The sequence below is a fragment of the Trichogramma pretiosum genome, unplaced genomic scaffold, assembly GCF_000599845.2.
Source record: "Trichogramma pretiosum strain Unisexual culture from Peru unplaced genomic scaffold, Tpre_2.0 scaffold9, whole genome shotgun sequence".
NCBI classification, from domain to species: Eukaryota; Metazoa; Arthropoda; class Insecta; order Hymenoptera; family Trichogrammatidae; genus Trichogramma; species Trichogramma pretiosum.
In genome coordinates this window covers 805368-822595 of record NW_019641697.1, presented here as the reverse complement: position 1 = coordinate 822595, position 17228 = coordinate 805368, and the positions used below count along the sequence as shown (strand labels likewise).

Genomic DNA, 17228 nt, shown 5'->3' with positions numbered 1-17228 from the left:
ACTCATGCTGTCAAATTAAATTTACATAAAGAATCTGACACACTTTTCCGTTCATTTGGGATGATATGTTTTGTTTTATTCTGAAACGGATTTAATTTATATAATTTTTATTTCAATCCAACAATCTCCATTTAAACAAAGTAATAGGGTAATTGACAATCAAAGTTAACTTGGATATTTGAAGAAGATTATGAAGAAAAAGATCTCACTTTGTTGAGTGAATTTAGTAGCAATCGACAATGGAAAGGATTTTTGAATGCCGAGGTGGCTTTAAAAGATATTTGTTTTGAAAAATACATATTATAGAATGATGTACAAGTCGTATGTACAGGATGGAAGCTACGATCCATCATTAAAGGCATAACAATATCGAGCAATAAAAGCAAGTTGGCTCGAAGTGGTTATATAGGAAAAAGCAAGAAGAAGAGCAGCAGCAGCGGCAGAAATAGCTACAGCATGCCATAAATCGAGTTCAATAGAAAAGAGTCGACCCCTGAGGAATGTCAAGTATTTCATTTGTAGCAGATTAGACGGATTAGCGACCGTAGGCCATAGAGCAAAGTGACTACTGCCGCCTCGCGCCGTGTGCATCAAGAGAAATTGAAGAGCAGCAAAAGCGGGTGGGGGATAAATAAGGTATACGGCGGCGACAAGGACAGCAACGAAAAGCGTCGCTTATTTCCATCGCTCTAGATATAAGCACCCTAATTTCTTTTCAGCTATGCGACTAGTTGTCTTTGATACGGCGTGCAGGGCCACTTGTTCTCCGCTCGATCTATATAAGCGGCATTTTTCGGCGCGCGCTTTCGAGGGCGACTCTGCCCTATAATGCTCTAATGAGTTTTGGGACTGTATACGGCGGCTGCCGAGCGCATCTATTCGGTGCGAAGCAACAACAGTCAACGAGATGTTTATTTCGCGTAATTTCGGCCGGATCGTGGCACTCGCATCGTTCGACGATCAGTTCATCGTTGACATTATCTCTCGATCCGCTTGCTGTAAATGATTCCCCTACAGCACTATATTAAATACTTTCGAAAAAAAATATCAATTTTTTTGTTACAAATACGAATTTAGCTTAGTACAGTAAGCGGTCGATTTTCAAAAAAATTACTGATCTACATCTTATCTCGTGCATCAATGATCGATTTGTAGACTTAACTACTAGGATCACAGAACTACACGAGAGTTACTCGATATTTTTCTTTCATTTGTAAACAGCCGATTCAAAGAAACTATTCAAAAATGGTAAATGTTACGATGTATACGGCATGAGTGAAAAAAATGGAACCGGCATTGAATGATTATGTCAACACACGTCTCTTATACAGATGGCTGCGACAAGTGAAACTTGAACCGTGTCCACTAACTAATAGCTGTTGTGTAAATATGTGTGATTTTCGTCACAGGAACACACGAGGGAAAAAGAGCAGTTTTTTGAAATATTCTTTGAATTAATTCTCTATCTTCTATTTCATTTTATGTATTTAAAATTCTTCTATTTATCATTTTATTTGATTTATCGGCACAGATTTTTATCTATCTTATCGTATTATACGCTTTATTTTTTCTAGTCGAGACCTTTAATTTTTAAGTTAACAATCAATCGAGTAAATATGGACACGGTCAAACGCCTAAGCTCCGATAAAAATTGTCAATGATTTCATTTCCTCAGTCAATTAATAAATCATATCAATGGCATAGTGAATATTGGAGTATTTGGTAACGAGATATATTTTCATAATTATCGCGTTCAAGTTCATGAAAATAAAGGCAGATTGGGTATTTAATCGTTAATCAATCAACCAAATAGCTACATAAAAATTCAACACCTTAGCCTTCCGATCACTACGGCGGTGAAAGGCGACTCTGCCTGTGGAATTGTAATAATAGCTGTCGTTTTACCGCTTCCGGCTTTATTCTTCTAATAGCATCACTTGTCAGTATAATAACAGATGGAACCCAAGGCGGGACTTTAAAAAACCTGTCGATACGGATTAGGAAAACACGACTGAAAAGAAAGTAAATCATCTAGCTAATGCGTAGTTTCGAGATTATACTTTTTCAAAATGAATTCATTGCGCGTAAACGAACGACGAAACGCTCTAGTGGCCAAGTCAATGTTTTCTCGCACAAAGATTTTTGACGCAGTGGAAAAGTATAAAAAATATCATTCGATAATTCGCTGGAAGAAAATCACGGGACTCGAGACATCCAAGCCCGGTGATAAAAATGTGCAGTAACAGAGAAGGGAATAATACAAGTTACGGAGCTAACTAGTCGTCCATCAAAGGGCGCTGCGTTTACATAGGTAATAACGTGGAGTAGTAGACGGGCCGTCGGCCGTACTATATACGCGTCCGAGCTATGTCATTAAAAGCCATGATAATCGATTGACATATACGCGTGTATAAACACACCTACGGACACGTGCGCATGACTGAATCGGTATGCGGGCGGCTGGCATCAAACAGTCGCTCTCCTAAGCTGTATAGTAGCGAGCGGTGGTGGCCTCCCGAATCCGTGCCTATATACCTATGTGCAATTATACAGCCGCCTCCTCCTCACTCTGGCACCGATCCCCTTACGAGCGATCAGCTCTCGTTTAATAATGTAAGCATCTTAAGGTACGCAAAAAGCCTTTGTAGCCTCTCGCGCCTTATTACATTATTGTATCGCATAATGTTGTCGGACTGCGTGCGACGGGGGTGTATATAAGCGCACGCGGAGAGATTCCATTGTGCGGCTAATTCGATATAGGGAAATAATAAAAATTAAAAAAAACGAAAAGAAAAACGTTTTCGCCAAGATTATGTCTGTAAATTTGGAGCGAACGAGTCGTGCGTGACTCGCGGCCCAGGTAGTAAACGACAGGTTGATTTCGAGCCAGATTAAATACTGTGATAACGACTATAAGCTTACGGGGGAGCTAAATTAGTCCCTTTAGTTAGCGGCAAAAGCTAAATACGTACACTAAATCCGTTGGCTCGCTTGCATAAGTGAAAATTATTATGAGCCGTGAAAGCGATGCGAAAGTATAGAGTCGCCAATGTCGATTGGCGGCGCACTGCGACAAGCGGATATATTCATTTGTCCGATTGCACGGGACAGATAAGGCCGCTCGCAAAAGGGGTAGACCAGCGAGGGCTAATCCGAACTTTAGGGTAACGACGTAGTTCGCCTGCGATTTTTATACAAAATTATGTACTCGGCTCGGGGCGACGAGATATATAGCGCAACGACAACCCGAGGATGGCTCGACTATCGCGAGGCTACGTACGGCGCGATCAAACGCGTTGTAGTTGCAAATTGACGGCATACTCGAAGTTTTTTAATGAAAAAGGCCTTGCGGATTATCGTAAAAAATCATTTGATTAAATTTTCGCCAGCCGCTGGTCAAAATAACACCGGCAATTGCGTTTAATTGACGTCATCGGGCCAGCCGCGAGCTTTCAGCCTGTATCTCGCATCGAGCGATTAAATTTTCAAAGAGCTTTTCTCCGATACGAATACTGTACTTTATGGCCGCTATGCTGCAGCCTTGGATTTTTTCCCGTACGCATACGTTTATTCCAACATTTATACGCGGGTATTTTTTAAATTAATTTAAACGCCATGATGGAAACGTCATTCGGTCGCAGTGAAAAAACTCGCTTTTTTTTCTTTCCAATTACTTTTTGATCAAAACGAGCGGAAAAAGCATCGGTTAATTTGCTTCGTAAAAAAGCCCTTTACTTTTGCCACTGCCGAATAAACAAACTGTTATTAATACTTACCACCGATGATGTAACAATTAAAATGAATATATTTGGATCGCTGAAAGCTTAAAACGAGCAAGAATTACGTCGTCGTTTGGAGACTTTTCGCAATCGCAACGTTATAATTAGGTGCCTAGCAAGGCCGTTAAGGTTATTCAATTAGAAGACGAGCTCGGCGTGTTTTTGCTGCGCTTAAATTGAGCCTTATTACGCTGCCTGACGTCGGCTTGAGATCCTCGGCGCGTTTCTCGGCATATACATACTTATAGGTATAAATTTCATCCTGGGCAAATTGGAGAGAAGTGCACGAGATAATGCCGAAGCATTTAATTGACGATCGCGTATGCGGGGGTGCAAGTTGTTGCTCTCTTGCGAGCAATTTCGGAGTAGGTAAAAAAATTGAACGTGCATTATCGGGAGAGCAATTTTGTTATTGCAGTTCGAGCGGGTATTTGTGATGCACGCGCGTATAAATAAGTGGCCGAGCTCGGGAATGGCTACATTAGTTTACAGCAGCTTTAGTTCGAGTCGCATAAGTTATCCAGCCGGACTCGGGAAACAAATAAGAGCCCCGCGCGCAGAGCAGATTCGCGCCCGGAGATATATAAATTTCGGCAAATAAACCAAGGAAAAATACACAAGCCAGAGCTCGCTCGGCAGTCCTTATAATAGCCTTTGGAGGCGCACAATAGCCTTTGGAGCCGCGTCGAGGATCTCGAGCTCGTCCTCGGCGGCGGCGGTGGCGGCGGCGATAGGAACGGGTCTAGGGGTACACACTGTAACAGACTCGCCGTCCTATTATCAAGCTCGCGAGCGGAGGAGAAGCCTCGAGAAGCTGGTGTGGGGGTGCCGATCCTCTCTAGTCCGCTCGCGGCTGCAGCGCTCCCTCCTCGTGTGAGGGGGCCTCGAGCGGGCCTCGAAAGCGAGTCGGCTGGAGGGGGCGTGGCAGACGGGCCGAGCCGACCAATCAGCAAGGCCGCCTTCTCCATCCCCGCGCGGCTGCGGGGGGGCTCGGATCGTCGAGCAAAAATATTGACCAGCTAGACTAGGTAGGTACGCGCGCGACGACGGCCGGTCCATTTGCAGCGGGGGGGAAGAGAAAGCACGCGGCCAGTTCGGCGGCTCATCATCATCGCCCGAGTCGACTTGTTCATTCGGAGAGCGAGCGAGCTGCCTATGTAGAGTCCATGCGTCGCAAGCCTAATGATTTCGACGACTCTTTTTTGCTCGCAGGACGGCGCGTTTCGCGCTCGCGATCGCTCGATCGATTGGCAACCGGTCAATTTTTGAAATTATATAACGAGCTTTGGTAATTGAATGCTGCTTCGCAAACTCGCTGTTGGCCTGTTTAGTAATTGGCGCATCACGCGGTCCACGATGTTCGTAATAACGATGTGACATTCCAGTGTGGCAATGAAATATCGCCAATTGCCTCTCGCATCGTTTTACTGAAATGTCAACCATCATCCGGCTCAACTGGTCCGTCGATCGTATTTTTATCTCGTCTAGGAGCTCGAAAGCTCCAGAATCGAGCTCTCGAGGCCTTGATGAGGTCGCAGAGACCGGAAAGACGAGTCGATCGGGGGTCTCATCATCATTACTCGCCGTCAACGACGACAAACAGTGCGCGCGGATCGAGCCAGCTAATAATGTGTGCGGCTCAATGGATTTATACGGCGCACAGGAGCCGCGTAGCAACGAGTCACGTACACACAAGCCGCAGAACGTGGAAGAAGCAGCCGCAACGAGCCCGGAAAGATCTCCTCCCTTTGGCTCATTGGCCATGATGATGCCAGCAGCGAGCTCGATTACATGTGTATGTACCAACGAGGAGAGGAGAGAGAGAGAGAGAGCTTGCGCGCGCGGGGGATGCCGATGCGCGCGTGCCGCCGTCGTCGCCGCCGCCGCTGCCACCGTCCTCGCTGCTACTCGGCAGGATTATTAGCGGGCGGTCCTATCCTTTCTGTCTCTCTGTGGCTATGATTCCGCTCGCGCACACACGTGCACACGGACGCACATTGACGCGCGCACAGACACGGACGACGAGGCGCAGCGACGGCCCAAGCCAGTCGTGTAGCACTGGCAAAATACCGAGCTTGACATCATTATTTCGCGACCGCTGAAATGTCGCAGTTCGGAGCAACATTTTTCCGACATGCTGTATCGGGCTGCTTTATGCCCCGTGCGTGAGAGCATTTCGTCCGACTACCCGAGCCCGCGATTCGATCGCTCCACAGCCGCTTTCTGTGCTTTCTCGTCTCTATCGTCGTTGTTGTTGTTGTTGTTTTCTTAGCCGGTTCCCCAATTGTGCATAGAGTCGTCATGTCGAGCGAACGGAATGTGACGACGACGTTACTCGCGCTGTGATATCGTTGTTGGCCCCCGCCCGAGGAGATATGGAATCGAGCGAGCTTTCCGAGCAAACCCCGACAGCGGAAGACCTATCGGAGCGCAGCTACGAGAGCAACAGCCGCAGCCGCAGCAGCAGCATCAACAGCAGCAGCAACAGCAATCCCTCGGACTCGAGCTTTCGGCCCTATCAGGGATTCGAGGAGCTTGCGGCCAAGCCCGAGGAGGATGCCCACCACGCCACGGTCCTGCACAGCCTGCCAGCCTGCAACAACGACTACGACGATTACCTCGACAATACGCCCGTTGCCTTGGACAAGCCCAAGGACTTGCTTCTAGCTCGGCCTGCTGGTGAGTTCCAACCAATCTCACACTTCCGCGTTTATTCCGATCGACCTGCTTTTTATCTCCTTTTTACACCTTTTTCTGTGAATCGAGTGAAAAGCTTCGTTTACCGAGGATCGAATTTAGAAAGAAGTATCCGTCGCCGAACAGGGCTGTTGATCCGACGGCAGCTTCTATGCTTTAAAAATCACTTCGGCCAACGAGTTTTGTGCTTTTGAAAAGTGATTGAAGCTTTTAACGCAATAAGCATTTCTTGCCATCGAATTACAAGTGTTTAAAGCCAAATTTGGACGAGTTTTTTGGATATACGTTAGAAAATTTAATTTTCATTGCGAGTATCGTGAATAAATGTATTAACTACGATTTTGATGCAGTTGCAGTTTGAAACAACTTTGGTTTTTCATATGTTTATAAGTTATTTTTGTGAGTTAAATTTTTGTTTATCGAAACGATTGTCACTTTAACTTTTCCACGGACTAATATTACTATATTGATAACTTGTAACCGATGAGCTTGATTTTGGAAAATACTCGCGAGAAAAATAATCTCAAGACTATATGAGAATTAGTTAATTCAATAAAATAAAATGGATAGCGCAAAATGAGCAAGAAAAGAAAGGAATGTCAGTTTACAGCGATCCGACGGCTCGGAGCAACAACAGCAGCCGAGAAACTGGCGGCAATTTGGTGCGCACGTCGTCGAGCGTCGGAAGCAGCAGCAGCAACCTGAGCGGCAGCCACAAGGACGCGCTGCACAACTTTTACCGAGAGATCCGGGAGATTCGTCAGAAGGCTCTGGAACGGCACCAGAGCGTCGCCGCGGTCGGCAAGGATTCGCTCGACCTCATGAAGTCCTACGGACTGCCGCTGAAGGACCTGGGCGAGCTGAGATCTCGGATTGCCATCGACAGGCTGCGGACGGGATCGTTTCACGGTAGGTAGGCTGTGAATAGAGAGCGCGACAAAGCTCGATTCTACTCATTGCTCTCGTCGGTTGGCTGTGACTCAGCAGGCGGCGAGGCGACGACGCTCGAGGCCGAGGAGCTGAAGCAGAGCCTGCAGCAGCTGCAGTCGCGAGTCCCGGCCTTGAGCCAGTCGGCGCCCTCGGCAGTGGAGTCGACGAGCCTGGCCTTCGAGCGTCTCCGTCAGAGCCATCCGCTGTTCCAAGCGGCCGCCGCAGCCGCCGCCGTCGCCTCGGAATCGGCCGGCCAAACGAGCGTCGCCGCTCCTTTCGCTGCTCACCACGCGTCGTCGCTGCATCAGCCCCAGCAGCAGCAGGCCTTCACACAGCTGCAACTGCAGCAGCAACGTCAAGTGCAACAGCAGCAACACAATCATCATCATCATCACCATCATCATCATCATCATCAGCAGCAGCAGGCCAAGTCGTTCACCATCGACGCGATTCTCGGCCTGCGAGGCGGCAGTCAGCGAGAAAAGCAGCAGTCGCAGCAGCAGCGTCAGCAGTCCTACAGGAAGCAGCAAGGTGAGTCGGAGTCGATTTTCTTCTTCCTGGACTCTTTGAGCGAACGTCGACGTTTCAAGGCCAAGCGAGCAACGGACCGGACGAGGAGCAGAGCAGCAGCGGCGGCGCCGGGGTACAGGACGGCGGCGGCGGCAACGCGTCCTCCTCCTCGGCGAGCGGCCCCGGCAAGCTCAAGCGGGTCAGGACGATTTTCACGGCCGAGCAGTTGGAGAGGCTCGAGGGCGAGTTCGCCAGGCAGCAGTACATGGTAATTGCCACCTATAACCCGGTATTACATACTTACGCGAATGCAGCTCGGCTATAATCTTGTCTCTCGTCCGATCCGCGCGACGGCAGGTCGGACCGGAGCGGCTCTACCTGGCGCACGCGCTGCGTTTGACCGAGGCCCAGGTCAAGGTCTGGTTCCAGAACCGTCGGATCAAGTGGCGCAAGGTCAACCACGAGCAGCAGAGTCAGCGGCTACACGAGCTCGGTCAGACGGCCATCGCCTCTGCCGCGGCCACCGAGCCCGACGACTGCAGCAACGAAAACTCCCCCGACTGGTAATCATCGCCCTTCCTTCATTCACCACCTGTCCAATTTCCAGAGTCTCTAGTTCTCCCGTCTACTTCTCAGCTATACGCGATGGAAAACATACTGACTGTAATTATTGCAACTATCTGGCATAATGAATACCTGTACATAATTTAATTTAAGAAAACTCGGATAAGAAGCGAAAAAACGAAGCGAGAAACGAACCGAATTAACGCGATATATCGAAACTATATATGTATCATTACGACAATTACTCATGTGCAATGTCTTATGTCGACGGCATACAACAATTAAATGAACGTCAACAAAATGAAATATATGTGATATAATATAAATATATTTATGGTGTATAATGAACTAGTCTATAATTACAGTATATGACCTTTTGTTTTTATTACCTCACATTTGCGCAAAATAAAAATGTTACGAGTAAAATTGATCGAAAACTCCTTCTGTTTTCTATGGTCCTTCTGAAAAAGCTCGCTACGATCGCCCAGTGATCATTGTTCCATTAACGAATCAAAAGTCTGAGTTACGCGACGCAAGCCAGCTGCTTATCTGTCAAAAACGAGCAGAGTTTGTGTACATAGTCTCGGCAAAAAAGAAAACAATGCGATCGCGAAATGCCAATATAGACGCACCCACGCAACTGCGCACGCGTCTGCTACGCGTCATCACAACTCACAACACAACTCGACGTTACAGTCGCTGATAATAATATAGGTAGGTACGTGCAGTACCGACCGACCGACGAGCAAAGTCAGCGAGCAACACTCGGCTCGTTATATACACTCACACGCTGAAAAAAGCCACCGCTCGCAGGCTTATCGCAACTTGCGCCTGTGACTGTGTGCAACCGTTTCATTCATCGACGTTTATGTACTTTTTTGTGTATCGCTGCGACTCAGTACTTACGGGAACGTCGTCGACGATAATTATGTCGATGATCGTCAATACGACTTGAACCGAACCGAAGACTGTAACGCGACGAGTATAGGCGCATTTGACAAGCCGTGAAAATTCGCCTTGACTGCAGTGCACGCTAAAAATTCCACAGTCCAACGAGATATTGCTGGCAAAATGTCGGGCTTCGACGAGAACCCTTTCGGCGAGCCCAACGTCAATGATCCTTTTGCGGTGAGTCCAGCTCTCCTTATCAAACAACCGATGCTTATACGCGAGCTTCTTTAGCATATGCATATCTTTCGCGATGCTTACTTATTCCATGAAACTCCATTGCCGCGGCTTACCGTTAATCAACGCGCAAATTTATCTATCATCATTGATATTCCAACCTGTGGATACCCTTTTTTATTTATTTTGAAACTTTTACATGAACTGCATTAAATTTTCATCTGTTTTTCATCTTCATTTATTTCAAGATCTAGCCACCTAATTTTTTCTATGCACGCCTTGTTGGGCTTCTTTTCTTATCATATGTCAACCTTTTAGTAATGAGTTATTTGCACTACTAGAACTGATGAAATCTACTTCTGCCTAGAATTTTCAATGTACACTGAAATGTACGCTATCAACATGCTGAAATCCTTATTAACTCTTGACTCTAAATAACAAAGTTTTAATAATCATTCAATTACTGTGATAAGCTAATGCTCCAAACCTGCTCAAGCCTATTTTGTATGAATCATTTATTGTAGCTTGATATGATTCACATGTAATGTAACCCAATACTTTATTTACATAAGACTTCTTTTGCACAGTTTAATGCATGGATTAATTCATTATAATTTTCTATCAATTCTTAGATCCAATTCTAAGATGTTTCATAAACTGAAGCAATTTTATAAAAATTAAAATTGATAAACTTAATGTTTATTGTAGGATCCAGCTGTAAGAAAAGCTGCTAGTTCTATACCAAAAAGTCAAGGAATAGAAGATTATAACCCATTTGCAGACCAACCAAGTGGAACTAATACACAAGTCCGAGGAGCTTCTAATCCTCCTCTATATGGAGGCACTGCAACCACAACTCAACAACCTGCAATGTTACAAACATCGAGTCAAGAGGCTCCTCCACCCAATTATGCTAGAACACCTCAACAGAATATCCCTCCGTCCAATAGTGGAGCATTCTCACCGACAAGTGTTAGTTACTATTTTAATTTATTATTTAAATAGCTATGGAACTTTTATAAAACCTTTATTTTTAAATTTTTAGCAACCACCAAATGAACAATGGAGAAGAAGTGAAGATATGAATAGCACACCTTATTATCGTAAGTGAATCAATTAAGTTAAACTCTGATATTCTTTCAATTATTTTTATGCATATCATATTTTTTGTAGCAAGGAGAAATAACTGGCCACCATTACCTGAAAAATGTTGTGTACAGCCTTGTTTCTACCAAGACATTGATGTAGAAATCCAAACTGATTTTCAAAAAATTGTCAGACAACTATATTATTTATGGATTTGTAAGTAAAAATTTGTTCTTTCTCTCTATTTGACAAAATAAATTTATTTTATATTTATTTTATAAAGTTATTTTATAAAAAATGTTGTATTTCTAGTCCATGGACTCGTACTAATATTAAATGTCATTGGAGGATTTGCTTACATGATAGTTGATGGCAATGCAGGAATATTTGGTTTGGGAATTCTTTATGTAATTCTATTTACGCCGTTTTCATTTATTTGCTGGTTCAGACCAGCTTACCAGGCTTTTAAGTAAGTTTTTAAATCAAAAATGATAAAAAACAATTCTCAAAGTTTGAATTAAACTAATATTTTATACTATCTATTAGGAGTGATAGTTCCTTTAACTTTATGGTATTCTTCTTTGTATTCTTTTTCCAAGCTGTGGTAACAGTAATTCAAAGTATTGGTATCCCAGGATCTGGAACATGGTAAAAATGATTTTTTTAACATTAGTACATTAGTACATGTTTATTACCATTTGAAATTATAAACACATTTTTTATCTTTTAGCGGTTTAATTCTAGCTATAAATACTTTTTCGTCTCAAGCTAAAGATGTATTTTTGGGAGTTCTTTTGCTGCTTATTGCCTTTGCTTTTGTCACTGCAGCTGTCGGAGATATCATTCTTATTTCAAAGGTATTTTTATTCTTTGCGATTTAAAAATTTCAAATATTAACTGTTTTATGATCATTTATTAATAAATTATAGATACATCGTATCTATCGTAATACTGGAGCAAGTATGACAAAGGCTCAAGAAGAATTTACTTCAACTTTTATGCGCAATGAACATGTTAGAGATGCCGCTTCTAATGTTGCTGCGAGTGCTGTTCGCGCTCAAGTAAACAATATGACACAACCCCGTTATTAATTTCGTTATGCCGTCAATAATTAAGTTTGCGGAAAGAAATATTTCAGGTAGGTTTTTGAACTCACTCATGATGATTTATATTAAAATTTTTCTATATCAACCATAAATTATTATTGATTTCAGTGTTTAATCAGTTTTATCCTGAACTAGAGCACAAGTCACTTAGGAAATATTAGTGACTCTGACAGTCGACGTCACATATATTTTTCCCAACAAACACCGTTGATTCCCTATTCTTATTGTTATAGTTTATTGGCAAAATTAATGAATGCATATTTTCATTCAATGATAAACACATTCAATAGTTTAAAGTAATCTACTAATTATTTTATGTTGTACATATATTTTTTGAAAAACAAAAACATTATGCTAATAACTGATCAATTAACTAATTGATGATAAGGTAATAAGAGTATAAACAATTGTACATTTTACAATACTATAATGAGAAGAATAAGAATTACAAGAACCAATTATTATGAAAATTAATTATAATTAAAATAACATTTTTAATTCTAATGGTATGGAAGTTGATGTTATTTATGAAAATGATTTTATATTAAATTAAATTTTAAACTTACCAAGATTAATTTAAAAACTTTCAAAGATTAAATTAAATTATGTCTACGATGGTGTTGCATAATTTTTTAAATTTCCAAATATTCGATGAGATCATCCAATTCAAGTTCAATAAGCAACTCTGAAGCTGCAAAAGTCGAAAAATTTATTACAATTTTTTTCATACTTATAATATTGTGTAATATTGTATTAAAAAACTTTTTTGTACTTGTATACTTGTATGTTAGATTCATAAATTTTTTAAGTTATTTTCAAGTGTTAAAGACGTCCAAGAGCTTTATTTATTGTTAAAGTATATACCTTCTTGTTTGTATGTGGCCATACTATCCGTTGGAAATCTGCAATTTTCTTTGCTCGCGTCGTTAGTTGAATTTATTAACTGAGTAGCGAAAATTGCATCCATCATAAGAACTTGGGTTCTGTACATAAGTTTAGCATGCCCCTCTGCCAATCTAGTTAAAAATGAAATGTAACAGTTTCAGTGAAAATTTTTGAACAAACTACATGTACTAAAAAAAAAACTAATAAAATTAATTTCACATTAAGAAAATAGACTTAATTATTTACCGGACTAAGCTGTCCATGAGACGAACTGTTGTTCGCTCTTCACGTCGTTCATCTCGATGTCTGTGATACATGTACGCGCCACATAATATTCTTTCTGCTTCTTTTGTCATAGCAGGTTTAAAATGGTGTACATAAGCAAAATATTCTCTCAAAGTTTTTTCGTCCCACAATCCGTCAGTATTTAAAATGGACACATCACCAGGTTGACTTCTAAAATAATTTTTTTGATAAAATAGTTGTTAAGTTTTTTCTATAAATATTTATATAATAAGACTATCATCTTACGTTTCCATATTTTCAGTTGCAGAATCATTACCTTCTGAACTTCTTTTAGATATATCATGGGATGTAGAATAATTGACAGCTGTTCTCATAGTCCTAAAAATGATGTTTAAAAAAAATTAGTTAAATGTGTAAAATAACTTTTACATTACTAGATAGTTACATTTGAGTAAAGTATTCCGTAGTAGACATTGCAGCTTGTAAAATATGATTAGAAACTAAATCATCCCATTGTGGATCATGTTTATCTCTTAAAAATAATAACAAATCGAATCTAGAAAGTAATGGACCACCTAAACGCATTTTTACTTCTTCACCATCTGTGAATCTACCTCCAATTGGATTAATGGCTGCAATAACAGTACACCGAGAGTTCAATGTACTAACAAGGCCGGCTTTAGCAATGGAAATGGTTTGTTGTTCCATGGCTTCATGAATAGATGACATATCATTGTTACTCATAGTTGTTAATTCATCAATGCAACAAACTCCTCCATTTGCTAATACTAAAGCTCCTGCTTCTAAATGCCAACCATCAGCATCCTAAAATTTTGAAAATAAGATTTATCATTAAAAAGTAATTAAACATTTTTTAACAAATTTGTTTTTTGTAAGATATACTTTGATAGCAGCCGCAGTAAGACCGGCAGCAGTTGTTCCTACACCTGTAGTCATTATAGAACGAGAAGCTAATTTTCCAGCTGTTCTGAGAATTTGAGATTTACCAGTACCAGGATCCCCACAGAGTAGTAGATGTGAATCTCCTCTAACTCTTGTTCCTGAAATAAATTTGATGAATTATTTAAATTTGAAAACGACTTGGATAAAAATTAGAAAAAAGTACCTGATTTATTGGTTTTTGCTACACCACCACATAAAACTACTGCTAAAGCTAATTTTAAAGTATACATTCCATATAACTATAAAAAATTATTTTTTAAAAAATACATGCTGGTAAAAGTGTTTGATTCTGTACATCAAATTTAAATTATTATTACCTGAGGACATATTGATGCCAGAATATTATCTCTACCATCTAGAGGTCTCTCTAAGTACTGATCCCAATATCTTTGAAAAATTTTTGCAACTTCATCCTTACAAAATTCAGATTCAGTAATTTTTCTTTTGACCAATAAACTATTAGCCATTAAAAATGTTGTTGCTGTACCTCTTTGCCCTTCGGCAACGTTACCCCATTTTCTTATTAAATAACCACTAAGAAATCATTTTCTATTAATATTTTAAAAGAAAATTACGTTTGTTATACAAATCAAATTTACCTAATGTGTATGTTATCACCAGATGTACATTTGTCTACCAAATCCTCTATTAAAACTACTTGAATTGCATCTGTAATTGATGTGTGCCCACAGGATTTATCCTGATAAAAATAAATTTTTTACTGATACCATTCTGATAAATCAAATTTTTTTATGTATAATACCTGTATTTTGATTTCTTGATAATCTACCAAATCTTGCTCTACCACTGAAGATTCGTGGTGTAAAGATTTTTTCTTACATGCTTCACATTCTTTGATATCAGGAATTTTACTTTTTTCCCATTCCAACTGTAAGTTACATATAATTGTTAATAAATAACAAATATCATGGAGTACAAATGTACGCATACCTTAGCAATTGTAATGTGTTGACACTTTTTACATAATAAGTGTTTAGCAACCAAAGTCACAGAGGGTTGGGATATTCTAATGACAAAGCCAGACATTGAAACCATTTCCCCAATTTGAGCTTGATCGATGGTATCGATAATGCCGTGAATGCGCGTTCGGACCTATCAAAAATTATTTGTTTAGACACCTATATAAAACCGAATAAACATAAAAAATTGACATAAAATTTTACCTTTTTTTTAACAATGACATTCTCCGAAAGTAGTTCTTCTTGAGCTTCAATTGCGGAAACATCGCAAAGCGGCAAATACTGCCGGGGGCGTTTTGTTATTTTATCAGCTAAATCTGGATTATCTTCAAAAAGATGAATAAAACTATATGCGAAAAAGAAAATGCAATTAGAATAAAGTCCTAGACATAAAAATTATTCTTTATTTAATTGTTTAATATTAACTCGACGTAAATTGGAAAGATTTTGAACTCATCAGGATCTCTTAATATTTCTTTCAACTCTTCAGAATGATATTGAAGAAAATATTCTTTTAACATTTTAAAATTCACGATGAAAATCACGTTGAATTGATATCCGTTGAGTTTGTCAGTGTTTTGAAAATGTGCATCAGGTGGTTGACCGCGTGTTTCACGTAACCTTGATTTTGATCCGCCTTATTGAAAATTTTTACGCAATTTGTGAACTCACGGCACTATTTGGCGATATTTCGCGTAATTTTTTCTAATGACGACAAATTATTTCTTAAAATTTAGAATCTACGCAAATAAAATAAAGTTTATCATAACTATCAGTGCGGATGTGTGTATTCAGTCAGTGTAATGTAAGGATACGTCGATGACAACATAAGCAGGCGCACCCACTGACAACAAAACACGACCTACTGGGACGGCTGCTATAGACTTTAAAGTTGTATTTATCATATTCCGATATAAAATATATCGCCTATGTAAGGTGCATTTGGCTGGGTCTTAACTCCGTGCATCGTCATCTTATTTTAAGTTTGTCAATAGCATAAGAAGAAAGAAAAATTGAGGGTCGCGTATATATAAATTTCTCAACAAAAAGAATAGATAAATTCTAATAAATAAACCTTGACTACTCAAATAATAACAACTACAATTATTCAACTTTGATCATATTGGCACTAACTTGATACTATTCTATAGTATTTTGTTATAAATAAAATATTGTAGTATTACTATATATCACTGCGAAAAAAACGAAGTTCTAAATACTGGTTCATTCGAACCAAATATATGTATTTTTGTATAAACAAATTTAGTAAATTGAAGGAAATACATCTGTGATCATGATTGGGTTTCTACGTAAAAAAAATTAGCACAGCACGTGAACTCAGTTGCGTGCATTTTTGACAAATGCTAGTTTGAATTTGAAATCGTTTGTGGTCAAGACACTGTCAAAACCGATTGGTGCTCGGGAATTTACGTCAAACTTATAAATGACATAACCACAAAGCAGTGGGAAATGTAACTCTTATCGTAAACAAATATTAGGATTGTGATCAATTTATTTACTTTGTTTTGTAACATTATTACTAGGTATTTGAGTTCAAGATATCAAGATAAAAAAACTGAAAGATATGGATGATGTACCTGTAAATAACATAGTCGATTTTTCTTGGAGATTTGGAGGTATTTAAAATTGTGTAAAAATATGATAACATGTCATATATTTATTTTATTTGATTTATATTCATATTATGAAAATAGATATCATCATTTTAATATTTGCATATTTACTTATAGTGACGATCGCTAGTGGCATCAGCGAAGAAGTTGGAAAAAATTTTGTGCAAGTTGAAATTTTATATGACGAGGAAGGAAAGAGAAAAACATTTTTTGTTGAAATGAGTGTTAATCAATTTCATAAATTAATATATGACCTTGAAAAGGTAAAAAGTAATTTAGATATTTTGATGTAACTATCAAGAATTTATATTAAGAATTATTAAATTAATTCTTTAAATATTGTAAATAACATACTTGTATAAAACATAGTGTTAATTAAGCTTATAAAAAATATTTTTATTGAATAAAAAAGGAAATGAAATTTCATTCTTTGCTGTAAATTATGTCTATACAACTATAGTTCAATTTATCCTAAATTCTTTATTATCACAGATTTTAAAGAAAACCTTTAGTGGACACACTTTTTTGATTCCTAATGAATTTTTTTATAAGTTAACATTATAGTTGCAAAAATAATGGTTTTTTGAAAAATACTTTGTTACTAACATTAATAACAATATGTTTGTATCACAAACTACTTTAAGGTTTTTTTTTGTAAAAAATACTTTACATCATATTCACATCATTTAATGTTGAAACAGTGACAATTCCTCTTCTTGCCTA

The 17228-nt window shown here is 39.5% G+C and overlaps 4 protein-coding genes across 4 annotated transcripts; 3 read left to right on the top strand and 1 right to left on the bottom strand.

The window, feature by feature from the left end:
• The first annotated feature begins 5850 nt into the window (after window positions 1-5850).
• Window positions 5851-8682, top strand: LOC106651303 (putative uncharacterized protein DDB_G0288537). The gene is made up of 5 exons (XM_023462258.1): window positions 5851-6458; window positions 7080-7385; window positions 7464-7937; window positions 7997-8184; window positions 8274-8682. Exons 1-5 carry the CDS (start codon window positions 6155-6157, stop codon window positions 8481-8483), a joined length of 1482 nt encoding a protein of 493 aa, XP_023318026.1. The 5' UTR covers window positions 5851-6154; the 3' UTR covers window positions 8484-8682.
• A 528-nt stretch (window positions 8683-9210) lies between these two features.
• LOC106651615 (secretory carrier-associated membrane protein 5) lies at window positions 9211-12320 on the top strand. The gene is made up of 9 exons (XM_014370206.2): window positions 9211-9608; window positions 10314-10577; window positions 10651-10708; window positions 10779-10907; window positions 11004-11160; window positions 11238-11339; window positions 11422-11548; window positions 11621-11829; window positions 11906-12320. The coding sequence occupies exons 1-8, from the start codon at window positions 9552-9554 to the stop codon at window positions 11780-11782; spliced, it is 1056 nt and encodes a 351-aa protein (XP_014225692.1). The 5' UTR covers window positions 9211-9551; the 3' UTR covers window positions 11783-11829; window positions 11906-12320.
• Window positions 11241-16053, bottom strand: LOC106651614 (DNA helicase MCM9-like). The gene is made up of 14 exons (XM_014370205.2): window positions 15298-16053; window positions 15076-15217; window positions 14843-15004; window positions 14655-14780; window positions 14491-14591; window positions 14209-14425; window positions 14055-14130; window positions 13832-13989; window positions 13374-13753; window positions 13214-13306; window positions 12929-13138; window positions 12662-12813; window positions 12364-12488; window positions 11241-11329 (listed from the first exon to the last, which is right to left on the bottom strand). The coding sequence occupies exons 1-13, from the start codon at window positions 15390-15392 to the stop codon at window positions 12430-12432; spliced, it is 1971 nt and encodes a 656-aa protein (XP_014225691.1). The 5' UTR covers window positions 15393-16053; the 3' UTR covers window positions 11241-11329; window positions 12364-12429.
• A 141-nt stretch (window positions 16054-16194) lies between these two features.
• LOC106651616 (COMM domain-containing protein 7-like) lies at window positions 16195-16931 on the top strand. Its single transcript, XM_014370207.2, has 2 exons — window positions 16195-16508; window positions 16623-16931. The coding sequence occupies exons 1-2, from the start codon at window positions 16457-16459 to the stop codon at window positions 16796-16798; spliced, it is 228 nt and encodes a 75-aa protein (XP_014225693.1). The 5' UTR covers window positions 16195-16456; the 3' UTR covers window positions 16799-16931.
• Window positions 16932-17228: the final 297 nt, after the last annotated feature.